The sequence below is a fragment of the Phyllopteryx taeniolatus genome, chromosome 12 (assembly GCF_024500385.1).
Source record: "Phyllopteryx taeniolatus isolate TA_2022b chromosome 12, UOR_Ptae_1.2, whole genome shotgun sequence".
In the NCBI taxonomy this organism is placed as follows: Eukaryota; Metazoa; Chordata; class Actinopteri; order Syngnathiformes; family Syngnathidae; genus Phyllopteryx; species Phyllopteryx taeniolatus.
The window spans coordinates 18428552-18454917 of record NC_084513.1 but is presented as its reverse complement, the minus strand read 5'-3'; the positions used below and the strand labels follow the sequence as shown (position 1 = coordinate 18454917).

General features: G+C 40.6%; 2 protein-coding genes and 1 long non-coding RNA gene across 5 annotated transcripts in view; 2 read left to right on the top strand and 1 right to left on the bottom strand.

Moving 5' to 3' along the window:
• The window catches only part of gpc6b (glypican 6b), a 94806-nt gene extending 88569 nt beyond the window's left edge, over positions 1-6237 (top strand). For both annotated transcript variants that reach the window (XM_061792228.1, XM_061792227.1), the window contains 3 exons: positions 1064-1200; positions 2148-2323; positions 3723-6237. In XM_061792228.1, the coding sequence (XP_061648212.1) occupies positions 1064-1200; positions 2148-2323; positions 3723-3928 (519 nt within the window). In that variant the 3' untranslated portion in view covers positions 3929-6237. The remainder of the gene's footprint in view (positions 1-1063; positions 1201-2147; positions 2324-3722) is intronic.
• On the bottom strand, positions 5767-11940 carry dct (dopachrome tautomerase). Its single transcript, XM_061792229.1, has 8 exons — positions 11443-11940; positions 11061-11360; positions 10536-10636; positions 10128-10294; positions 9847-10026; positions 9640-9775; positions 9361-9562; positions 5767-6819 (listed from the first exon to the last, which is right to left on the bottom strand). The coding sequence occupies exons 1-8, from the start codon at positions 11723-11725 to the stop codon at positions 6647-6649; spliced, it is 1542 nt and encodes a 513-aa protein (XP_061648213.1). The 5' UTR covers positions 11726-11940; the 3' UTR covers positions 5767-6646.
• The window catches only part of LOC133486685 (uncharacterized), a 38743-nt gene continuing 20003 nt past the window's right edge, over positions 7627-26366 (top strand). For both annotated transcript variants that reach the window (XR_009791102.1, XR_009791103.1), the window contains exons 1-3: positions 7627-7702; positions 7773-7987; positions 24873-24969. This is a non-coding gene — a long non-coding RNA (uncharacterized LOC133486685). The remainder of the gene's footprint in view (positions 7703-7772; positions 7988-24872; positions 24970-26366) is intronic.

Below are 26366 nucleotides of genomic sequence, written 5' to 3'. Positions count from 1 at the left end.
GAGCAAAACACATCCTGAGTCGAGGCGGAGTTCACATATTTCTGCATATTTGCATCAGTAAAATGTAACTTTTCACAGGCCCTGCAGATGTCAAGTGACGTTAAACTAATCTTGAACGCGCAAAGGTTTTTTAGTCCAACATCGCCTGATCGTCAGTCTGTGGCAGCAGACTGCGGTGACCCTCTGGGCAGCATCAGAGCCGCTGTGCCTTGGCATCAGTGTGACAGGATTAACACATCAAAAGCACCGTGGAGGCCCACAGCGGCGTGGCGCGCTCAGCACAGCACCTTTCATGTTCTGCTCAGGTTCACTGCAATTTCACATTAGCCAACCTGCAACCCAAGGAACCCCCCCCCCCCCAAAAAAAAAATAATGGGGCAGCCTGCTTTTATCAGGCGTTCTCCTCAGCCCCCGCAAAATATGTCACATTTTTGTGTGCTTGATGAAAGTTTGGAGTTGGACACACTCAAGTAAGAAAGCCCATAATAAAGTCAGATCTGTAAGAATGTTGTTGGTTTTTTAGGGGGGGGGGGGGTCATTTCTGACACCCAGCCTGGTCTCATACATTGAGTGGTTGACCTAGCCCAACCCACTTGCTGGCCTGATTTTGGCCCTTTTCAGACAAAAGCAAAAACCCTGAATCCACGTGCCAAACTCAACACATCTATTTTGTGTGTGTGTGTGTGTGTGTGTAGCCCACGAAAGCAAATAAATTGCGTCTACTTAATCTTTCTTGATAAATGGATTTGTTCTTTTTGTTTTGGCAGAAAATCTCTGCCAAAATTGTGATTTTTTTTTTTTTCTTGGCTTTTTTTGGTCCGTGGGTCTTTTTTTTTTAAATTGACTACTTTGTCCTTTATCTGAAAAAGTTGGAAGGTAAAACACCAAGCTTTAAAAATGCAGTTCAAACTTTTGTATTATTGTACAAGCTCATTCACGACTCCAAAGGGGCACATGACGCTGCGTAATAGCCCCATAACTGTCTTTGGCAACACTAAACGCTTTATTTCATGGCCTTTATTTTCTCACTCTCTCTCTCTCTCTCTCTCTCTGCTCTGCTCAGGTTGTTGACATAAAAGAGAAACTGAAGCAGTCCAAGAGATTTTGGTCCGGTCTCCCTGAGGAGATGTGCATGGACACCAGACTGGCTGCTGGGAACGCCTCTGATGACCAATGTTGGAATGGACACACCAAAGGAAGGTAAAAGGTGTCCCCAAGGGCTACGCTGTCTGTAGTTTCGCCATAAGTGCTGCATTCAGCACTCCTGGGAAGTAAGAGATATCACACTTGGAGCTTTTGAGGCCTAAACCTCAAAACAAATAGTTACTTTTTAAAGTTACATTTCATGGAAATTTTATTGGTTGTAAACAAATATTAACTGAAGTCTCTGCCCGCTCATCAAGTGTGAAACTGAACAACCAAGTACATCTTTTGCTCGCTGCCTATTCTGAAAATGGGCGTGTGAGCGAAGTGTTCTCACGCCAAGTTTCTCTGCCAGTGACTTGATTATGCAGGTTATGTCTCCAAGTTTATTCTCGTACGAGCGAAAAGTGCGTTAGGTGGCATGGTTTATATTTGTTGTCCTCGAAATGAAACAGCGATTTCAATGCATGTATTGTGTCTGTAATATGTAAAATGGTGATCATGTCATGTTATTGCGATAAATGAACATTTTCATCAGTCATCTCATAGCATTCACCCTCAATTTCTAAGCGAATTACTGGTGCCATCAAACCTGTCATTTGTGTTTATTATCCCGACTGACCTGGGTGCTCTTCCGGAGGGGAACAAATGGTGTTCTGACAAGCAATATGTGGAATCAATCGCAAAAAAAAATATATATATATATATATATATATATCACACACTGCTGGTTCATCAAAGAGGCAGCAGCTGTGTGTCTGAAGTTCGGAACGTTATTTTTTTATTACTGATTGGACGGAATGTTGTGTTATCTTACAATGGTTTATCTTCACACTCAGAGGCGACTCGTGAGGTTGACTCATCACAAGATAATGCTCTCCTCTTTCTAGTTCAGCTTTCACAAGATGTCTTTGTGTGTTACAGAGTACAACGTCTGTCTACACGTCAAATGACTACTGGAAAATGTGGTTTGCATGCTCGGTTTGTTTTATCCTCCCAAAAAGGTATTTCCCAGAAGTGGTAATGGACGGACTGACCAACCAGGTCAACAACCCCGAGGTCAACGTGGACATCACCCGTCCAGACACGCTCATCCGTCAGCAGATCATGGCTCTCCGAGTGATGACCAACAAGCTGAAGAACGCTTACAACGGCAACGATATCTACTTTCAGGACTCAAGTGAGTTATGGATTGCGCTTTTTCCTTTCTCAGGTCATTAACGCTGCTCCTATTTTACAGTATACGTAGGTGGCCTATGGGCAGTTTTTGTTATTAGCTGGTGAGTTTTCTTTCCTACATTGCTCGTGCCGATGGGTTGTGGCCAACTTTAAAATTACGTACTGATGAGGAACTAATAGCGCTAGTAGTGTAATTGCAAGTATTGATTTAAGAATGTTAAGGTTGAAGCCAGCAGCTCATCTCTGCATCCATCCATCAATTTTTATCGCTCAGGGTGAGCTGCAACCTATTCGGGCTGACTTTGGACGAGAGGCAGGGTGCACCCTTGACTTTTTGCCAACACATTTACAGCTGTAGACAATTTATAGTCTTCAATTAACCGAACATACATGTTATTGGAATGTAGGAGCACGCTGGAATAGCTTGAGAAAAACCACCCAAGCATGGGAAGAACAGGCAAACTCGGTCTTGGTTTTATAATTTATAACCTGAACTAATGAAGACAACCTACATTTAGTGTGATTCATTATAAGACCTAGCAACTTAGATGAACAGAATTTCTCATATTCAGTTTTTTTTTAGTGGGGGGGGGGTCACATTGCACTTGTTGTTAGGCAGGATTTCATGTGTCTCAAACATAAGTGCGTCATAGGATAATGGAAAAAAGTTGCAATGCGAGCCATGCCCACTAGTCTGTTTGAATGACAAATGACAAAATAAGGGCTGAAGGAGTCTAACCCCTGGATAGAGAGACAAGTATAGTCCTCAGGTCCTCGGTTTTGTCTTAGTTCCATTCCTAAGCCAACGACATAAATTTGCTTTCATATGTAAGTCTGAATGCGCTGTACTCCATCACTAACCTACGTTAAGGCGGTAGTAAAATCATGATTACAGTAAATAGTTCTATGAAAATTCTTAAGCCGGTCATTGCAAGTCTTTCATAACCTTAAAAGGTCGTGTGTCGGGACCGTTGCAAACTGAGAACGGCCAGTACATCTACAGCAAGTGAGACAATACAGTGCTACCTTGAAGTTCAAACTCAATCCGTTCCGTGACACAGCGTGGCAGCTAGCGAGCTAGTGGCTAGTTTAACAGTCTATAGCTTAACTTGGTTCATTTTGTTGTCAAACAACCCAACACGTGGACTTGACGTACAAGAAGTCCTTTGTTCATTACAATCATATCGATATGCCAGACAAGAGTTCTATCAAGCCAACAGCAAAGGGACAAAAACTGGAAAAAAAATGTCCAGACTCATAAATCAAGAACCATCTGCGCATAATAGTAGACATTTTTTTGCATGCAATTTTTTTTTTCTTGATGATATAGTGTCCAGTTTTGTTCTTCAAATCACCAGTATTAATTATGAATCCCCTTGTGTTTAATTGAACCAATGTAGGCGACGAGGGCAGCGGTTCAGGCAGTGGAAGCGGCTGCACAGAGGCCTGCCCCACAGAGGCAGATGGGGCCGCTCCCGAAGCCCCGGTTGTGGAGGCCGACCGCAGGGGTCCGGTGGACGGCGCTTCTTCATCCCACGCGCCCCGCGCGGGCCTCTTGGCCACTTTGGCCCTCTCGGCTTTGCTGCTCCAAATACATTGGAGATAATGCAGGTGAAAGTAGCTTGCGGTGAGCGTTGCCAGACACTATTCAGGCTGAAGCAGTCAACTCAGTCACGCATCAATTTTCCCACCTTCCCAAAGAGTGCACATCCACTGACTTGATACTTCACGACATCGTTCCTCTGTCCGACCCTGATGCCGACCCTACAAACTCTGCTGGAGAGATTAAAACTATTTTTATTAAAGAAAAAAAAAAAAAAACTCTTTGCACATATGTCAGGCAGTAATGTCTGTCAGCATGTGGAAGAATATAGCACGCACTTTGATTGTTTTGACATTTTGTGTTGATGAAAAAAAAATGTGTGTGTGCGCGTGTGTGCGTGTGTGTGTGTGTGTGTGTGTAAGTTCGTAAATTCCTTTAAAATATGCTTATTGAGGACTCAAAGTGGTACAGTTATGTTCAATGTAACGTTTTAATCTGATTCAAAGGATTTAATGGAAGATGTGACATGAGGCATAGACTTTAACTTGTAACTTAAATTGCCATAAAAACATCAGTACTAATATTGGATATTTTTTTCATTTTAATTAATTGAATGGTCTTTTTTTTAAATTAATCTTTCATATTCTTACAATGATTTCAATTATGTATTAATAGTCCATCCTCAAGCCGTATACTCATTTAAAAGGGAAAAAAGCTGATATTGTATGCTTTCATTTGCCTTGCAACAGATTAATTAACTTTCAGCAAAATACTTTCATATTGTGTTGGTTTTAATTAAGCAGTCTGGAGAGTAAACCATCTGCACAGACGTGCCTCCATTGCCATTTTGTATTTGTTCACAAGGCTAAATGTTGTTAGTGTCTATCCATTGAAAGTACAAGCAAGCATTCTGTGCATAAAAGACTGAATGCTGAAAACTATTTGATCACTCATTAAAATGCATGTATCTCTTTATGAAAAGAAGAATTTTGAAGGCCGGGGAAATCTCATTTAGTTTAACCCTTGGATGCACAACCTACCAATTAAACTGGTTGTTTGTATGTGATGTACACTGGCGACCAGTGCAGTGCACATACAAATATCGTCCACACTCATGCTATACCAATGTATCATACTGACTGTAAAAACAGGCTCATAAATAGGAAACAGTGTTTGTGCTGCACAAGAAAACATGGATTTGGTAAAAAAAAAAAAAATAATAATAATAATAATAATACTGCAGCATATATGGCTCTAGAAGTAAAAGTCACAAAAATGCCCCCGGAAAATCACAAAAAGTACTTTATGCATCTCAAAGTGTGCCATTTCTATAGCAGCCCTTGCACAATAATGCAGAATGTGAGGGGATTATTAAGGAGAGTGTGCGTCAAAATGCAAAGAAAAGCCACCCCTGAACGTGTTTTGTGAAGCCTGAACGTTGGTGTGTGTGCAGCGCAGGCGGGCTGGAAGGCGACCACAGTCACCTGTGAAATGAGAATCCGTGGAGAGTGGAGAGCGGACAGGCCTGAATGCATCTATCTCGTCAGTAGAGCGTATTGCTGAGGGGGTCGGGGGTCCCGGCCAACCAAAAGCAGCCTGTGTGCGCCTTCTCCGAGAGCTTGTGTTATTCATTTCATAACATATCAGCAAGGACTTGTACAGTCTGTAATTCCAAAATTTATAATGAATAGTGCTCTTATGTTTTGTATCATCAAACCTTTAATGGTAATATTTTTGCAATAAAATGTTGGGGGGGGGGGAATATATATCCAGCGGTGGAAATGCTTCAGTCAGTATTTTTATTTTTCATCAGTTCATTGTTGTTGTATGAATTTACATTCAAATGAACTCTGTTTGAATTTGATTTCAAGCAGATGAGAAAATATGCCTTACAATGCAACTGAAGGGGATTGCAGTCAGTGTTTTTTTTTTTTTTTTGTACTGTTCTTAAGAATAAATATTTGTTAAAAACAATACAATAGGTTCTTATTTGTGGTGGCTCTGGAGTGCAAATAAGACAAAATTTCTTTCCAAATAGTTGAAATAAATTTAGTGGGGTTTTTTTTGTTACATTTTACTAAAAGCATGTTAAAGGGCTTAATTATTTCATGATTTTCATTGTTTCGGCATGTCATTCATCTACAAGTGATTCCCCAACCACTCTAATATGCCGTGAGGGATCATCAGGTGTGCCACAGGAAATTATCACTATTATTACTGTTCATCTGTCAATGCCAATGATGTATGTTGACAAGCAGAATAAATGTTCTTCCAATAGATGGCAGAAAGTACAATTAACCTGTGTAGCCAACTGTTGCCATTTATACAACAGAATAAGAGCATTGTGTTCAATTAAAAGGGCCCAGATTTCACATTGACTAAATCAATTTGTGAGTAAATTTATGAAAATAAATTTTAGTATATATATAATTTTTGTGACATTTTTCTTGGTGGTGCGGTGCGGGAGTTTTCCCAAGTAAAATATGTGACTTGGTTCAATAAAGTTTGGCAAACATTGATCTGCAACAGGGTTTGGGAACCTTGTTCCTATGAGGGGCTGTGATGTTTTCATTTTGGTCAGTGTTTGGGGTCTTCAGAAGAGTTCCAATTTTGTCTAATATTTTAAGCTGGATCAAGTGCCCTTGCAGGACTTATACACAGCCCACGGACTGAAGGTTCCCCACCCCTGAGCGACACGATTAATATTTTCCTTTTGTTTCATGCAGGCCTTGATAACACAGTAGGTTTCATTTCTCTGTGTCCCTACAACCTGATAAGGTTCTAAGCTTCCTCTGTGTACTTCCTATGTGTGAAGTCCGCTTTTATCAGGGGTTCAAAGCCCGTGTTTCTACGCTGGCGAAGATAGAGCACAAAGATAAGGAGGAGGGCCAAGAGCCCGATGAAGACTCCCCCAAGGGTGGATCCCAGCACAAACACGGACGATCCTTCTGCATCTGGAAGAAGGGAAAGACGAGGACAAGACATATGTCAATGGAAATCTAATGCAGAAATTCTGTTTGTTTCTCCATCCTTCCATTTTCTAACTATGGGTGAGAGACGGGGTACACCCTGGACTGGTCACCAGCCAATCGCAGTAGTTGGTGGCTAGTATGTTTGCCTGGCAGTTCTGAGGTCAGGGGTTCAAATCTGTGACCTCTGCCCTGTGATTGGCTGTCAAGCAGTCCAGGTTGTACTCTGCCTCTCGCCCATTCAGCTTGGAGAAACTCCAGCTCACCAGCTTTACTAATGAGGACAAGTGAAAATGGATTGACATTTAATGACGTATAGAGCACATTTCTTTTGAAAAGCGTATCATTGCAGCTGGAGAAGTGCAATGCACTATAGCATGGTGTGTCTAATATTTTTTCCCTCGCAGTCAGACAATGACTATAATAACCTCATATAACCAAGCAGTGAAAACTACAGCTAAAAATTGTATTAGATTATATAAATGTATGTGTGTGTGTGTGTGTGTGTGTGTGTATATATATATATATATACACGAGTCACTTTTACAACAGCTTTTCTATTGGATCTAAGTAGTGCAAGTGTACCTAATAAAGTGTCGCATAAATCCCATAGCTAGTGGTTTAAAACAGTGGACAGTTTATGTCAATAACCAAATGTCTGACATTACGAATGAAAACGTTCCAGCAAAATATGTTTTCATAAATGAATGAATGAATGATTGACTGAATGAAAACACAAGCAATCACATAAATAAATAAATAAATAAATAAATAAATGATAAGCAAGCAGGTATCGACTTCCGGTTCACGTTGGTGACCCGTAGAAGACGACGACAAGCTGGTCATAGAAAAGCACTATCTCGAACAGGTAGGGTACACAAATACAATTTAACACTGAAACACGATTTTTCCAATTAAATCTCGAATTCTTTCAACAGTTTCGCCCCTTTACTTGTTTGAGAACATGGAACGACCTCCCCAACATGGCCGCCACGTAGGCACGCTGGCGTCTTCATATCTATGTCCACGAACGTAAGCGAGCCTTCGGAGGAGATTGTCTAACACTACGGATATTCTTTCACCTCTTTGACTGAACCAGTGGATATAACTGTCCGTGGTTGTTCCTGGGAAACATATCAAACATTTGTACACGGTAGGAAGTGTTTTATATTACGCATAAGGTGTGACGTCATCACGGTGCCTCGTGGTCTGAAGGGCAAAACAAAATAATAATATTAAAAAAACAAAGCAAGCGTAGCATGTAGCTTGTTTTAAGTTCATGGATTGGTACCATAACCCTTTGGTACAGTACGGGAAGTAAATGCGCAACAAACTGCTTGTATTTTGTGTAAGCAAGTTCAAATAACATTTAAAACCAAACTACAATCTTTTTAAAATGTATGTATTATTATTATTAATTCATTAATAAAAAATTTTAAGAAAATGCAGTTTCACCAGTTATGGCTTCTTTTGGGGAAATGAAGGGTGGTGATAAGTGCAACAGTAACAGAACAGATCATTATGCCCCAAAAACTCTAACAATGGCACTTTTTCCTTTGTTCCATCTATTTTTTTAAATATATTTTCTGTATCATATAGGGTTAGTCATGACATTTGCTAGTCAGAAGCTGAGCTGCACTGATTCTTTAGTGATCAGGTGTGTGACTATAGTGCGTCGCAGTTACACTTCTTGTCCCCTTAATATATTTTGTGTGTGTGAACCCTTGTAATTGTCCTCATTTTTACATAATTCCCCATGCATTTGCTTACATTTTGATCATCATTTTTATGGTTAGTTATGAGCAGAAATCAAGTAATAATTGTGGCAAGCGTTTGTTTATCAGTTTAGAGTTTATCAGTTTATTTTTGAAAGGGGACAATGCAATTTCATAAAACACATGAAGTACACATGGTTAAAAAAGCCAGAATTAGCCAGAAGGCTAGTTTTCATCTGTAGTCCCCTGGCCATGATGTAAAAAAGCAGTAAAATACATCTACACATGTGGGCCACATAAAGTGACAGGGCAGGCTAGATCTGTTCTGCGGGCCTTAAGTTTGACACCGGCGTACTACGGCATGCGCTGATTACATTAACATGGCGGTCGAACCTTTATCCATTTATCCATTACAGCATCATATCCCGTGATACTTCAGGTTACTTTAGGCATCTAAATTGTCTTGTTTTTGCTTTTTGTCATGTAACTCGTATAAAATAGCAATATCGTAAAAAAATGGTACACGTTTGTCCTAGCTGCTCAGTGCGTATTTTATTTTTTAGTTTGACATATAAAAACATTGCCTGACCAGTTAGTAAATATTCTATGTCGGTGACAGTAAGTTTGGTTTGTTTCTTATTGGGCAAATTAGTTTTGAAATAAAAACGCATCTTTAAAATGAAACTTTAGAACCGCTGCCACTCAGATCCCTGCTGTTCAAATTCAGAAGAAATACAATGTGAATATTTCGCCTCATAACCGAGATTAAATAAAAAAAACATGTAAACTCCAGCATTGATCACTGTCTTACCTTCAAAGGTAACGGCATAGGAATACCCAAGTTGCTCTGATGTAATATAGAGCTCCTCATTTGTGATTGGAGGAAAGAACGGAACCATGTTGTAGTCCCGGTTATGACCGATGGGAGCCATTTCATCTGGGAAGCTGGCATTGGATGGGACAAACCTCCTCATCCACTCATCAAAGATGGCATCTGTGAATGCGTGGAGAACCTGAAAGGCAAGTAGCCAGAATTCAACACCCCCTAGAGTTGGACTTTTGCTTGCAATCTGTAAAATTGGACTCCTACCAGGAAGATGGGGTCATTGGCTGCGGAGTGAGGCAACGAGCTGGTTCCGTTAAGCAAAGCGTGGACCAGGTTGTGAAGATTATTGACAGTTTCACCCAGTTCTCCGTCGGGTTTATCATACCCTTCCAGGGCGTTTCTGTGTGGTAAAACATCGGGTAACAGTGTGTAGTGTAGTCATAGACGGTTGAATATGGTCTCATGGTCTACCTAAAACTGAAGGAAGAGTTGGTGAAGTACGGAGGGCTGTCAAAGTCTCGAATACCAAGACAGCTGCGAACATCACTCATGGTGGGCAAAGTCATGTTAGCTCCTCTCATCACGCCTCTCTGAATCAAACCCTCATTGGTGCCATTGCAAAGAGTCACCAGGCGATTGTAGTCATCCAAACTAGAATGAGGAGCACAATACTTTGTGATTCGTGGCAATCATGGCACATTCACTAACCCCCCCCCCCCCCCCCCCCCCTTCCTCAATGCTTTTGTGCAGACCTGTTACACACCACCCCCCAGTTGGAGAATCTGGACTGGTTACTGATGAGGGAGGGGTTGTCTGGGTTTTGGCCTCCCAGCAGAGCGTCTGTGCACACGTCACAATCATTTTGCCCGGTGGCGAAGTTCCAGTAAGGGATCGCAAAGTTCTCATTGCCAGTCAGCCTCTATGGGAAACAGACATTTATTGGTATTATTAGTATGTTTGTAGAAGTAGCATGTATTTTTGTTGTTTGTTTCTTACTTAGATAGGCCCCCATAGCAAATAATTTACACAAATGTATTCATAAAAATGTTCATTCTTTCACAAAAATCTCCTCTCATCAGTATGTTGAGAATTATACCCAATTTGATTTGACGAGATTCTCCAGTCACGTTTTTCGAGAAAAACTGAAATTTCGTGCATACCTGAAGGTCTCTTTCCAAGCTGAGGAGGTGGTACCTATGCCAGGTGATGAACGCAGGTCCTTTGTGTGAGAAATCAATGGCTGTGAACGGGCGACCTGGACCTATTAGGAAATAGTTTTTAAAATTACACGTTTGGAATTGAGGGGGAAAAAAACTTTCTTATAAGAACGGATAGTGATCAAATGTAATTCAAGATTTGAACACTGACTGCAGCGCCTAGATTTCTGTGCTCAGAACCTAAACAACTATATTATGACCATGGGCTAAGAACAGTTTAATACTAATCACTAAATTGTGCTCAGTTATTTGCTGCAATCTATACATAATACATTTAAAACCTGTCATTAAGATAATGGAAATGTTATTGGAGCTTCACAAACCAAGAAGTATAGTTAACTTTTTCTTCAATTTTTGTGGATTATCCTGAGCTGAATAGCTAATCATCTGATAATCGTTGCATAACTATTCTTGTTATTAGTGTTCTTAAATTAAAGCGTTCCGATTAGAAGGACTACGACTATTTACCAAGTAGAGTATCTCGGACAGAGTAGTAGTGTTGCCACACGAAGAAGTCGTAGATAGAGATGTTGGCAAACTGGGGCTCGGTTCCGTTTGGTCCCAGGAGGCCCAGCCAGTGCTGCATGGCGATCATGTAATCTGGGTGGATGGTGGTTTTAGCCAGTTGCAGCGTGTCCAGGAACTCCTGGAGCTCTGTCGAGCTCAGCGTGTGGATGTCCTTTCGAATGATGGGAACTTTTCTCTGGTCGCAGTTTGGGCCGGTCCAACCAAATTTGCACTGCCCACAGTCGTAACCCGCAAAGTTACCTAAAACGCAGATGAAGGTAGTTACTCACGATTCTGGTCAGATTTTCTTAATCGAATAGTTGCGTAACTGTACATGACTCACCACTACACCTGCACGTCTGGTTGAAGAATTTGGTGGGCCACCTTTCCCGGTCATCAACGTTCCTGAGCATGTACGGTCCTCCCCAGGGTTTGGTGTCGACCCGGACAGCGGTGCAGTTTCCTCTCCCCGTCAGAGTGCCGCATATGTTTGCAGGATCGGAGCCCAGGGCAGGGCAGCACTGCTTGGACAAGATACTCTCCACGGTGCAACACGCTCGGGGGAACTGAGCCTCACCAGGTCGCAGAAATAAGCAAAAAAGGCTGAAAAGTAATATGCTCGTCATTTTCCACCTGCTTGTTTATTCCGGTCAGTGGTGAAAAATCAGCTTGTTGATGAACGGATAATTTAGTTCCCCTTGCACAAGTGTGGAATCTCCTTTCCTGTGTGTGTATCTTTAAATTAGATGCAGAAAAAGTTGGTGGAAATGGCACTTCAAGTCAAATCATCTGTTCCAGTTGGTTTCATGCACATTAAGGACGGAGCTTTTTTTGTGTTGTGGCTTTAGTATAGCTGGGTGGGATTAGGCTAGTTGGTCTTGTGACTATCACCTGACAGCCAAGCTGAGAAGCTGGACTGAGACGTATACCGAGAAACATGTTTGCCTGAAGGGGCCATTAGGCATAAGACTTTAATTCACTTCATCAAGACTATATTCATTAGGTGGTCTGAATAGTTGAAGCAGATTACGGTTTTATCTTGCAAAATATCACAATAATTGGGTTAGCATAAGTGCACAAAACAACATCCATCCATCCATACATTTTCTTCTGCATACAACAACAGGATCATTATATTAGCAACTGTTGTCATTTCATAGCTAAAAATCATTTTTTCTTAGGGGCAGGAGAGACTTTTCAGTGAATCTTTCACTTTGTTTTCCAAAAGGGGCGGTGATGGATGAGGCAAATGGTGCAATTCATGTGATCCTAAATGACAATGGAACACTAACGTGTAGCTTCCTATCGTGTTTGGAGCTAGGGCTGGGATTCTTAGAATCACTTGCAATACTTAATTATTGCAGTATTTTGCCAACGATAACGATATTTCGTCAATGAAATAATAAATGTTTGAAATAAATCGGCTTTGATGTGTCGTGATATCTAGACAAGTAAAGGACAACAACATTGTAGAAAAACATTAAGCAAGAAATTATATTAAATATATAAAAACACAATTTATTGAAATTAGGGAAAGGGCAGTATCAGATTGTGACATGATAACCATTAACAATAATGCCACGGTTACAGCTGTTATTATTATTATTATTAGTAGTAGTAGTAGTAGTAGTAGTAGTACTGTATATTATTTTGAATTGTTTGGGTAAATAACCTTTTTCCAATTGAACGTGCTCCATAGGTACGTTCGTAGTAAACGTCAAAAGAAAATCAATTTGTTTTCTAAATAAAGTCAAAATGTAGTACAACAGCAGAAGTACTTTTTGTCTCAGAAAATGAGTAGCTACGTGTCTGCATTTCTTCGCATTATGAAGTAACGTTAGAGTGGAAACGAGCTGATGTTAATTAGCTAGTTATCTGCCTCGGTATCGAGTCTGTAGTATTTATTTCACCAGTTGTAGACACACTAACTGTCATAGGTGGCTGCAAATGTTCGTTTCAAGACGGCATTATGTTTAAAATATTGTTACTTTGAATTTGTCATAAAGTGATTGGTACCTTTCTTGTAAATGTACTAAGCCGGAGGACCCTCACTGACTGCTGGCACCAACAACGGGAGGCGGAGGGGTCATGTCACTTTGCCTGTACTGTACTGTACTGAGCAGCCCAGGCCTAATTGAACCATGTTTTCATTGCTTTAGATTAGACCGTAGACCAAGTACAAAACTGAGATTCATGTCACATTGAATAGGCCAACAAGTATGCAATGGCACATGGGCTATGTTCACACTGCAGGTCAATTCTTAAGACCAAAATACAACCCAGGCCTCTTTCGTATGTGTATATAAATCAGTCGTAATGAGCATTAATCTCAAACTCAGAAGGATTTTCTCCAAACATAACATACCAGTGGATTTCAAACCCACTAACACCCTCTGACAAAAGCTGATTCGCCCCAAGGACAAAGTCCTGAGGCGCAAACTCTGCAATGTTGTTTTTTGCTGTGCAGTCTAGAGAGGAATGCAAAGACCTCTACATGGGAGAGACCAAGCAGCCATTACACAAGCGCACGGCACAACATCGGCGAGCAACTTCTTCGAGTCCAGAGTCAGCAGATCATTTGCATCTCATAAAGAAGTGACCTTTCTTTGAGGGAAAGCAATGTCCAAATCTTTGACAAGAAGGACTGCTGGTTTGAAAGAGGTGTAAAAGAAGCCATCTCTAAACATATGGGGAGGTTTGAGGCTGCAACGATTATTAGAGTAACTCAAATGAGTTACTGACATCACTCCTTTTGGATTTTTCGGTGAACCATCTTCAGCACACAAGAAAAGTCCAGTTGCGTCCATTCAACCTTTGCCGATTACCTCGACTTGGATGACTGAGAATCTACAGTTTCATAATTAGGTTAAAGATTTAAAAAAAAAAAAAAAAAAAAAAAAAAGTTGAAACTAAGTGCCATTTTTTTAAATATTGAAAAAGTATTAAAAAGGTGTTACATGTAACTGATATATCTAGGTTATTTGATTTGCATACTTGTTATTGCGCCCCAATTTGTTTGAGAAATGTCCTTTCATATCCAGCGTTAGGCATGTTTCATTTGTGTGCTTGTTTTTCAACACCAGCCAAATGTATGTCATGTTAGTACAATAAACTTCCCTACACTGCAAAGCATGATTGAGCCCTAAAAGCTTTGGTGCAGTGTTTTTGCGTATGCGTATCACAAGGCTCTCTCGAGCATCCCTTCCGTTGCACTTGTGACCGCATTCCGACCGACAGAAGCATCAAAGTTCGGCCGTGACTCAAGACACATGACTCCCGGGGTTGTCTCTTTCACCCGCAATCCCGCTTCGCGCATTCCAACCGTGCGTCTTGTGACTGCTGACGCTTTAAGTCAGAGTACGGAATTCGTTGTCAAAGCCTTGGACCGTGCCGCAAACCACGAGAGAATTGTGTGGACGTTGGCAGCTCATTGCTTTTATGTGAAAGCAAAAGACGCCTACGCCCACCTTTCATTGCAGTTGATGTCGTCATTTGTTTTTATGTGCATCTGTTTTACAACAATACTGCAATAATTACCAAGCCAATGTGAAGAAAAGGTGATCACAGTTTGATACAAATATCCTTTTCACTCCTGTTTGTTTCCCATTATTTTCATTTGTTTTACCAAATACAGCAAATAATGGCAACAGTAAGAAGTTAATCATCTTCTCAAGAGGTAGTAATACTATAACATGATGGCACTATGGCAATGCTTTTACGCAAGAGGCCTCGTGAGTTTTAATGGACTGATGGGGATTAGAAGAATTCCTACCCGGAGTCAACTGGAATATCGGAATGATATCAAGTGTCTGGGAAGCGCAAAGACACTATAACGGTGGCAAAATGAACCGTGATTGTGATATGATTTGGATTGGTCACAGTTTTGCGGCTCACCGTGCGACAGATGGATTGTTTTGCCTCCTGAAAGTGTGGATCCAGTGCGCAGGTTGAAATCAAATCAAAGGGAAGCTAGGCGGCGTTTAAAATTATACATTTAGGTGAAATATAAGACAATAAGTGGATGTGTATTTGAAGATGTGCTGGATAATATTGAAACTTAAAACTAAAGCGATCATTTTTAGCGTATTTGTGTGTGTGTTACGGTTAAAGAAATAAATAGGCAAAACTGTCATTCCTAAACATTGAATTATAACCTTTCTATTGAAAAATAAACCATAGCCTCTTAAAATGTGAGAGTGTAATTCTTGTTGCTCCATTTTGGATGCAGAAAAAAGTCTTTTTTTTTTTTTTTTAAAACGGTGATGGCATACAGCGGTACTTTAATTGCTTAGCAAGACATTCAAAATGAGAACCTCTGCTATAAAAGACTAAGTATTTACTCATGTGCAATTGTGCATCATTTTAATAACCAACTTGGTTATTCTCTTTAAACACAGGATGGTGCCAAAGAGCTGTGGAGAAACAAGGTGTGATTTAGGGAATTTGAGACAAAATGGGAAGCGTGAAAATATTGGTCTTAAAACGTAGACCGTTAAAAAACAAAAAAAAGTTTGGGCTACCAGTTAGCCTTAATTAAATTGAAATGAAATCAGATTAGACAATGAAACAATTTAGTTCTCCTAAAGTTAACATAAAAAATCCAACAGAAGTCTTGCAGCAACATTGTAAAAATAACATTAGCAATTGCTCATTGCGTTATTATGAATATTGCTATGAAGACTAGTTGAGATTATGACGATTGTACATTCTGTAGACAAGCAAATGACCAATTCTGCCTTTACAAAGGTAATACTCAATTTTGCTTGACACGGTCATAGAGATATTCATTTAACATATATGTTAAAAATGTTTAGGATTGTCATTCATATGCTGCATGGGGGCGAAATATTAGACGCAGTACACCGCTGCAGACAACAAGAAACATTGTTATATTTGAATCCATTCCACATAACAGTCCAATCAAATTTTAGTTGTGGTCACTGTTGTAATGTTGTTGCTTTGTATTCAGTATGTCAGGCTGGACCTGTGAAGGGAAATAATGCTGTTTTGACAGGAAGAGGGCAGGGAGGGTGGTGCAGTACCAGCAGACAACAGGAGGAGGGCAGTGTTGCCGTGTCAGGTGGCCACTGGTGGGGACAGGCGGCCCCGACAGTTTGAATTTCCTCCAGGATGCTCGGGCCAAATATGCCATGAAATAGTCTAAGATTGGACATCTTTGTACTTTTAACTGTCACCATTTAAAATGTCCACCGTGCCGAGCGGCGTCTGGGAGCGCAACACAGTAGCCTGGGTGGTAGGCAGCCATGTGAAATGAGTAGCCTGTATAGAGTTTTAATCCTCTTTAAGACTCCTATCCATCTCCAAATTAATATCTAGGGGCCACACATCCCTCCGCGTGCAGCCTGCGTGTGTGTGTGAGAGAGAGCCACTTCTCAAATGATTCACTGGAAAATAAGATTAATAATTATGCTGGGAAACACGCTTGAGGTCAATTGTTTGAGCGATCCCACGATAAAGTCATTACGCTACGAAGCCAATTCAAGGACGTGAAGAGCTGAGTCGTTAGAGGTCAATATGCGTTAAATATCCAACGTGAAGATGCTATCCCGGCTCACCAGTAGAACCGAAACCTATAATGCTAATTACATGCATTTAAATGAGGCTGTCCTAATTACTAATCAGTCTCTTGTACCATTAGAGATGGAAATTACAAGTACAAAACAGAGCCTTGGGCCTCATTCGCTTAGAATTACTCAAGTTTACTTCAGTCGGGTGTAAGTGTCGTTTTTGGATGTGCCCACCCTCAGAACTATGTCGCAAGTAAGGATGGACATTTGACTGATTGTCCTTGACATACTTTAGGATACATTTACAATATATTTTGGATACAGATGGATTTTGTTTTTTCCATACAGATATATTAGTGCAAGAGTCACATTTTTAATGCCAACATCTAAACTTTGCCAGAGGTAATAGTATCAATTTGGAATTCATTCAATCCTTTTTTTTTTTTTTTTTTTAATTAAAAAATATATATTTTGTTCATTTTAGATGGCAGAAAATACCAAGTGTTTTAAGTGCTTTCAACCATTTAAATATCTTATTTCTAGCGTCAACAATTTTACACCTACCCACAAAATTCAGAAGATGGGCATTAAACTGAATTTGGTGCTTCAAATTTGGAGAAAATTATCTAATAATCAATAGTTATTTCAAGAATACTTTTATAATAATTTTAGATGGCACAAAATATGAATGAAAATGTGTTTACCCACATATTTTTTGTTTTGTTTGACGAGACCAAGATTAATCGATTGTTTGAGCGTTTTCAAAAATATATACTACTTAAAGCAAAAACATGCATCAGCATAGTGACTGAATAGTCTGAGGTCTTGTTTCTGTACCAGTGTCTCAAAGTAATGCTTTTCTTCAGGTCAAAAATTAGCTGACAATGAATCAACAGCGCCTCTGCCGGTTGCAGCCGAGTAGTGCGCTCAATTTTGCCTCAATGGCTTCGAGTCACAATCAATAAACAAATCAATTCCATACAATCAACGCCAGATTAATTGACTGATTATGCCCATCACTTGTCATATGTGTTCTTATTGGAATAAAAATGACAATCAAAAATTGTGCAACACTAAAGAACAAAAGAGATTAAAACAGAACAGTGCTGTATGTTGTCTTTTAAAAAAAAAATAAAACCATACTGTGTATTTCTTGTTTATTTTTCTGTGCCCCAATCAGAATATTGGCTAGACCCTTTGAGTGAGTCTTTCTTCAGTGATTCCCGCCCACCTCTCTGGCAGCTTTACCCATTTACATTTGAGCATAATGCCGGCATTAGAGGAAGCACAAGGAGGCCCTGATAAGTTACAAAGTGCTGCAGGGGTAAACCTCGTAAGAGAGGGCTTGGGAGTTATTTACAGCGTTCAAATCCTTCAAAAAAAAAAAAAAAAAAAAAAGAATGCCATGTCTGCGGGATGAGATTGGTTTTGCAGTTGACGCCGCGCACACAAAGCCAACACAATGCAATGTGGAGGGTGTTTAGCTGTAAATGACCAGATGACATTAATTCTAATTGACTGATCTCATCCCATGCTTGGGACCTGTGTGTGTGCGTGTGTGTGTGTGTGATGTCCCTGCCTGAGCACAATGTTGCACATAAAGCCTTTGAACCAAAACACTAAGATTGTCTTTTTTTTTATTTATTTTTTTTATTCATTTTTTTAAAAGAGAATTCTAAAAGCAATTTAATTTTCATTGAAGCAATGCTTTTAGCTGTGCGGCAGTTTCTGTTTTTGATTGCCTACTTTTCACAATAAGAGCACTCCAAATTTGCAAAGGCATTACAAACGAGGTTAAAGGCAATGGAACCCCCCCACCCCACCCCACCGCTCCTTATCTGCAACGCTCTCTGTACAGTTGTTCCATTTGAAATGCATTTAATTGCAAATAGAAAAGAGTGCAGAGAGAAAGGCAACAATGCGGCGGACTGAAGCGCTTCCCTCGTCCGCTTTTGAGCGAAGCGCATTCAAATCGAAGCGGGCAGACAATGAGGGGAAGGAATCGTGCCCTGAATAGTCTCTCTCTCTCTCTCTCTCTCTCTCTCTCTCTCTCTGTCCTTTTTCACTCTCCTCCCGGCCAATCCTCATCCTTGAAAGGGGCGGGGTTCGAAAGCCCTCGCCGCTGTAGCACCTGATAGCACGGCGGCGGAAGACTCGCAGACGCTTTTCATCACAGGACTCTGTAGGTCTATCTGCATGACGTGTCCATGCTACAGGGCTTCTCACACACACACACACACACACATACTTGTACGATAAAGCACTTCCTCCACAGCAGGGGTGGGCAGCCAATTGGGAATCATTTGATCCGGACCGCTATACAATTCTAAAAACACACAGAACCTCAGAGTATCACCAAAACATGTAATCCACAAATGCTAAGGATGTATACTAATGAACATTTGTTCAATCGTAGCATCATTTTAAACATTTTCTTTTAAATTTTTCTCCAGTGTACAACAGCCGCATCCAAAGCTGAAACGGTGCGTGATAGGGAAAAGGTTGCCCTCCCCAACCGCTCAGTTCCTCCTTGGAGGGTTTTTGTCAGGGGGATCACTTGAAGCCGCATGGGTCTTTGTTGGGGCAGAACACTCCCAGCAGGTCTGCTGACAGCCTCACGGCACCAATGGGAGGAAGTTGTGGCAAGAAAGTGCACCCTTGAAACTTTCTATTTTCCCCTCCTTTTAACAAAGATTTATACATATTTATACAAGCCCAGCTATACTGATAGGAAAGTGGTGTGTTGGGGGTGAAAAAAAATCTTGGAATTGCAGAGGTAAACTATATGTAAATGCCATAAAGTAATAGACTTGTAGTGCAAATCACACCATTTTATCTTTAATTTTGCTTTCGTACCCTCCCCGCCGCCACCGCCCCATCCTCTTTCCTCTGGCTTAAAGGTGCATCAGAGATATGCATTTAAGCATATTCAGAACACGGGGCGTGAAATTAAATGTGTGGCAGAGTGAGAAAAATATACAGACGCCCCAGATGCCTTAAAAATAGTCATTTATGCAGATGGAGAGGAATGGGATGACCCTCTCTCCAAGCATTTTTCCCCCTCACTGTTCTTCCCCAATCTTGCTCTGTATCTTCATTTTTCATTGAACTCGCCAGTTTGCTGCTAAGCAGCCTTGTAGATAACGCAAAGTGCTAAAAGGAGACGACAGAAGGAGCTCAGTGGGCCCGTTTCTATTGCACTTTCACCCAAGGCAATGGGCAGAATTTAACGGATTCCTTCCAACATATGTTTTTGCCAGATAAGTAAACAGTGTGTGTCGGAAATGAAAAAAAAAAAAAAAAGCATTTGCAATTTAATGACATTACAGCTCCCAGCTTAGCCCGCCGTGCTGCGAGGCGAGGAGCAGAGAAAGGGGAGACTGGAAGAATGGAACTGGGTGTCATCAATGTTTTTTTTTTCTTCTTCTTTTTCCCCCTTGCAAGAAGCAGCACTGAATTCTTCTTATTCTTTGCGCATAAAAAAAACACTTCCTTTCTCCATCCCTCCTGCTATTTTGTTCTCCCTCTCTGCCCATAGTTTAAAATGAAATGATCTAATGTTTTCTCGTGGAAAAAGTTGCCAGTCGTCCATCATCTGCTCTTCTCAGCTGGAAGACATTGACAGTGACTGTGAGTGTTCACTGAAACCTCTTTTGTAAGGCTTTATCAATGCACACTAAAAGCAGAGCAAGAGTCCAATGCGCGGAATTAGAAGGTGAGGGGCAAAGGGAGTAACATTGGACTGGCTGTAAATAATCCATCCATTTTATGTGAAACTCAGGGATTTTCCTCTTATTCCCCCCCCCCCCATGCTGGCTGTCAGTCTACAGCCTTCTTCAAGAAGACTACGGTAATTGTGCAGGAAAGCAGATTAGTGCTCGGATGTACTCCTTGACCATGTGCTAATGTGATGACAAATTTGGGGACCCTGGAAGCGAAAGGCGTCGCACGCCAGGGCACTTTTGGCAGGGGCTGTAATCTGCCTTTGGTATTAGCTCAGCAAACCGGCTTGTTTGAGTATGGATCAATCGCTCGCTCATTATTTTTACAAGAAAGCTTTATATTCAAGGCGCTTTGCTGCTGTTGATCTCTCATTAAGCATGCTTGCATGTAAATGCACTTGCAATCCCTGCGTAAGGGATATGTCACCCCCGGGGCCCGGGCTTGCACAAACACGTTAAGGAGAGGAAGGGGCCAGGAAATTTGGGTCAGTCGCCGTCGCCAGGAACTTGAATTTCAGGTTTCGCTCTGAGCCACCTGCTTGGCTTTTCTGCATTTAGTGTGTGTGAGTGTGTGTGTGTGTTTTTTTTTTGTTTTTGTTTGTTTCTTGTGTTTTGAATGTCAGCCCTGGAGCCGTTCAGCAATTTAGGACGCACAATGAGCTTTGTCTCAGTATCCCTTCCAAGTGTTCATGTTACCTCGCGAAAGCGCTGCCGGCTCTTGCCTCGCACACTCTACGTTCACACGTGGACTTTTATCACCGCTCAGCGTACTGGCTGTACAGCTAAAAGGTGAGATTGGGTCAGAGCCAGGCGATAATATTACATCCCGGCAAGAGGCGACACAGACTTATTAGTGTCTTGCTAGTCAACTGACTTCACCTATTTGCGCTGACATGTGACACGTGATCTGAACGCCGCCTGAATGGAATTAGCTGTCAGCATGCATTGAGGATCAAATTAAGAGGGGGGAATATTTTCAACTTGTTTACAAACATCCAGCAATTCCAACATCTGTTTGCGTGACAAGGGATCACGGCGCGCGAGCGGCGCGAAATAGAGCCCTCTGCCATATTTGGCCTCGCCGCGCGCCGCCACGGTGAATGACGCAACACCCAAACGAGCCTGACAGCACCAGGCGTCGGCTGTGTCTCTTTTTCAGCGCCCTACATACATAAATCTCTTTTTTGCTGTGTGTTAGCTGTGTATATTTTTACACCTTCCTGCCTTGTTATTGACGTCTGTTTGCTTTTTGACGTTCAAGTCCATTTGTGTCTCTCCTGAGAGCTTTTATGGCTCCCATCTTTTTGGGGGGGGGGGGGGGGGGGAAATATGGCGCTATAGTTGTTGCAGTTCCACTTGCCCCATTTTACATGTGGCCCAGTTAACCTGCTAAAAAAAAAAACAACAACGCCTGAGCTGTCAACATGCTCTGTATGATAGCAGCCTTCAAACGTTGTGTCCTTTATTTGTGATACCCTTGTGTTTATCTGCTTGGACAAAGCAGAGGCTAAATAAATAGTGTCTCAGATTTACAACGTAACTAGCCGTTACGCAGCGAGTAAAATCTGTAAACCTCTAAAGAGCTGATAACCTATGACCCCAGCTATCTTAAGCCACTCAAATTGCTGTTTTCAGATTGCTTGTAAGAAACCTGTATGGTAACTTGCAGTCCTTTGACCTTAGGAATGCCACAGATCTTGGGTCATTTGGTGGAACCCAAAAGGTGCAACACAATTCCGTACTGGACATCTGATGTCGCCGGAGACGTCAGAAGAAGGGCAATCTCCAAGTTTTCATGCGACTTTTGAAATCTAGTTTTCCCAAATATTTCTTTCATTTTCTGAATTGTTCCACCTTTGTTGTAGGTTTTATGAGACACCATTGTCTAGCCATTAAAATCTTGTGGATTGTTGTTATCAGTACTGTAGAACAATAAACGAAAACGTAATAAACTTTCACTGGTTTTGTGTTGAAAAGGAAACTTGAAGGTTTTTACCTTTTGACACAAGCTACCGCTGCAATTTTATTTTGGATATCCTTTTAAAAGCTCTTAAATTAATTGTTGAGTTGATTCACAACAATAATTATTCCTAAAAGATTGGTTGTAGCCTGTGGTTGGCAGAGCACTCAAAAAGAATGTCTATTGATTTTAACCGCTTTGGTTGGCATGTCAGAGTTTTTGCTTTGACAGAGGAATTAACCCAGAAATTTGGGGGAAATTAAAACATTTTAGTTGACAAATTATGTCTAGTCACTTTCGGTCAGACTTGCACGAATGAAAGCAAACCTTTGATAGCCCTACACACTTTTATACGCACACACGTCATGTGAATTTGACAATGGTGGCATCTAAGACCTCATTGGGACCCCACTTTGCCAGACAAAGAACTCTGTTACACAACATGGACAAGACACAGTGTGGCAAGTTGGCCGAAGGGAATACGTAAACTGTCGAGGTGCCCCCGCTTGTGATGTCGGCTCGGGCCATTCATAATAGATTGGTTCTGAGGACACTTCGCATTAGCTCCCAATCAAGGTATGAAGTCATGCTCGCTCATCTGGAGAACTAATGGCGCATTTCACGAGGCATGTTCTGAGATAATGCACGTGCCGGATTTTCTACCAAATTTGATAAGATGCCACCGTGAAGGATTGTTTTGTTGACTGTCGGACACTACGTGAGGTAATAAAGCTCCGTTCTATTACGCGGCATTCATTGAACAAACAAAGTGTCATACAATCCAGTCTGTGATGCTGGTGGATCTTTGGATTTGGATTTCCAAATCAAAAAATCCATCGAAATTAGATTTAGAATAATTTGTTCAAGAGTCAAAACTGTCACCATCGTAAAAACAATAGTATTATAATGTCTCATTTTAACTTATGACTGTTTAGCGCTAGTAAGAAGAGTTAGCCAGTCTTAATACTAAACTGTTAATAAAAAACGCACTGCATCTCATGCTGTTATACAATTATAAATTGAAATCAATCACTAATTTAAGGTGAAACATAAAAGGAGAAAAATACAAATTTTAAAAATGTAATTTATTTATATGTATTTGAAAGTGTACGAGCCTCCCCAAACTCTTATTAATCGTCCCCACACTCCTATTAACCGTCACCATACACTTAGAAGCACTTCCTGTACTCTTAAACACCTTTTAAACTCATAAACATACAATAAGGGTACATTTTATTCCTTGTAATATGCATTTTAATCCTTTTTTTTTTTTTTTTTTTTAAACAGTACTGTTTTAGGATAGGAAGCGCTTATTTGGTTGACATAAGTCCTGCAACTGTTCTGACACACCTCGTTTGATGCATTCCCAGATATCTTAATGAAATGTCTTTCGACATTGTTTGGTCAAAACTTGTAACACAAGTTGAAACCAATCAATTTTGGCGGGTGCTTCTGTCTCATGCAAATGGGCGTCAAGCGCAGCCGGCCCCTCTGTACTGTAAAGCCAAGGCATAGTATTATGACACTCGTTACCATGGCGACCGGGGGGGGGGGGGGGGGGGGGGGAGCTAGGGTGTTGCAACTAGGAGAGTGGCTAATTGGTCTCAAGCAGCCTGTCATAAAGACAAAGTAAAAGCATCACACTGTTTGCATTTTCACCAAGCTGCCACATTGCACTTGTCAATTAGTGTGTAAATTAGTCAAGTTTCCATATGCGCTCTTTAAAAAATAACACACACACACACATATAACATTCAATCTTTTCATTCATTAAAAGCGACAGTTGGCCAATACCTCGCTCGCGGCTAGTGCGATCTTATCCATCTATAGAAGCATCTTCACTCAGTGCTCCTTGTTGCCACTGCACAAACCGCTGGAATGAAATGTATTATTGTTTTTTTTAAGTGTCATAAAAAGCCTATGAAATGTCAAAACACACACAGTTAATTCTGTGCTAGCCGAAATGAAGTCTAGCGAGGCACCCTCATGGTTGATGTGATATGCTGATTTCACATAGTATGACAGTTCAGTGTCCGTCTACAAATTAGATTTTGCTCTATATTATTGTGGTTTTACTGCTTCATCCTCTCTTGTGTAGCTAAATAAGTTTAAAAAAAAAAAAAAAGATTAATGCCAGAATTCTTGGTACAGCTCTTGTATTGGATATCATTGACTTGTAATGTTGTAATTTGTCATTTCAGTTGTTCCAGTGCATTAAAGAAGTGCTTAATACAAATCCAGAAAACAGTTACGACATGAAGTTTAGGACTCACTCCCATAAAGAGGGGAACAGTAAGACCGGCCCCTCCAAAGATTAGTCGTCGTGCGCCGACATATCATTTGGCAATCATCTATTCTGTTAATTACAACAAGTCTGCGAGCATTTAACTGCTAAACTGCGATATTACAATGCGTGCGCTGCACTCCTGTAATCCTGTTAAAAGCAAATAAATAATCTCTGTGAATGAATGTTGGCAATAGTTGTTCTTTGAGGAGTGTGCGAGGGGGAGCCGATACAACCGCTGGCGTGAAGGGCTCACTCAGTGATGTGTTGTCATTAAAGGTGCAGTCTTGGAGCCCCCCAGATCTTTTTGCTGTAATGGGCAAAATAATCTCCCGCATGATAGGCACACGTCGCAAAGAAGTATGCCAACTGACAGGTACTTATCTTTTTGCCTGTGTCCTGTGTTAAAGAAAGATATAATTCTTTGCCACTCCTCCTCGGGGCATCGGTTCTTCAACTTCATTATTTCGACTCATGATAAATATATATATATTTAAATACCCCCTCCTCTTCCTCCTCCTCCTCGAAAACCTGAAAATTAATACCCAAGCTGGCAATCTCTGCCAGCGGTCATTTGGAAATGGAACAAAAAAATGTCACTTCAGTTTAAAGACATTTTTTTTAGGTCTTCTCGCATGACATTATTCTAATTTATTGATGGCTTCACAGAATAATCCTATGACTCTCTCTCTTTTTTTGGCTTATTAACTTCATGATTTGAGTGACTATCAAGAAGCTATACAGTCTTTTCATAAACTCTTGTCAAAATATTCCATTGAACTGCTCAGTGTACTTTTTTTCCCCCCTTGATTTTTTTTCTTTTTTTAAATCTATGTAGTGCAGTACATGAAAATGGCTTGGTGTCTTTTAATAATCCTTGACACTGGCTGAATACAAATATATCAAAATATTACTGTAGTGAGCAGCTTTTGACAGCAGTGGGAGCTATAGAGTCTGTTTAGACTGAATTATTAGCTTATTACTGTCTTTAATTGTGCTTGACTTCTTGTTGACGGTTAGTGTGCTTATGAAAGCTGAAAAAGTCATAAATAATCAATAAATTTCGGTGGATCTCCCCTGTGCACATTACAAATGTGTACAGGTCACATATTGAATTTAAATAATAATTATACATCCAATTATATTTACTAAAAGGTCATTAATAATTAAAATGGCTGTCCGTGTTTTGAGAACATTTCGTTAAGATTGTTGTTTCTGATCTAAAAATGTGCTTTGAGGACTAACAGTTGTGTCCGTATGATTTTATTATGCTGCGTTTGGGGCGCACAGTTAAAAAAAAAAATAATAATTCTATTACAAATGGGCAGTTGACACGCACACAATATAAAATCAACTTTTATATAACCACATTTTAAACATCCTGATAGATGTCAACATTAATTTGCGCAAAATCAGTGCATAGTCTAATATTATGTAATAAAGAAATAGAGAAAGGGACGTCAATGTCACCATCCCCAATCATGGATTTGGCCCACTCCCGGCTTGAAACGCTTAAATCCGGATGCCCCTAAACTTGTACAGTTTGGACTTCAATCTAAAATATTCAGGAAAAATACATCAACTGTATCTGGTGAGGAGAGCTCAGTGAGCATTTGAATTATTAACTCCACAAGTGAGTGGCTTTTTTTTTTTCTTCTTTTGTTTGTTTGTTTGTTTGTTTTTCGTGATGCCGGCACATCACAGAGAAAGAAAGATGGCAAATGTGACGATGACTCTTGAACCGGAATTGGATCTCGTCTCCATGTAGCGTCA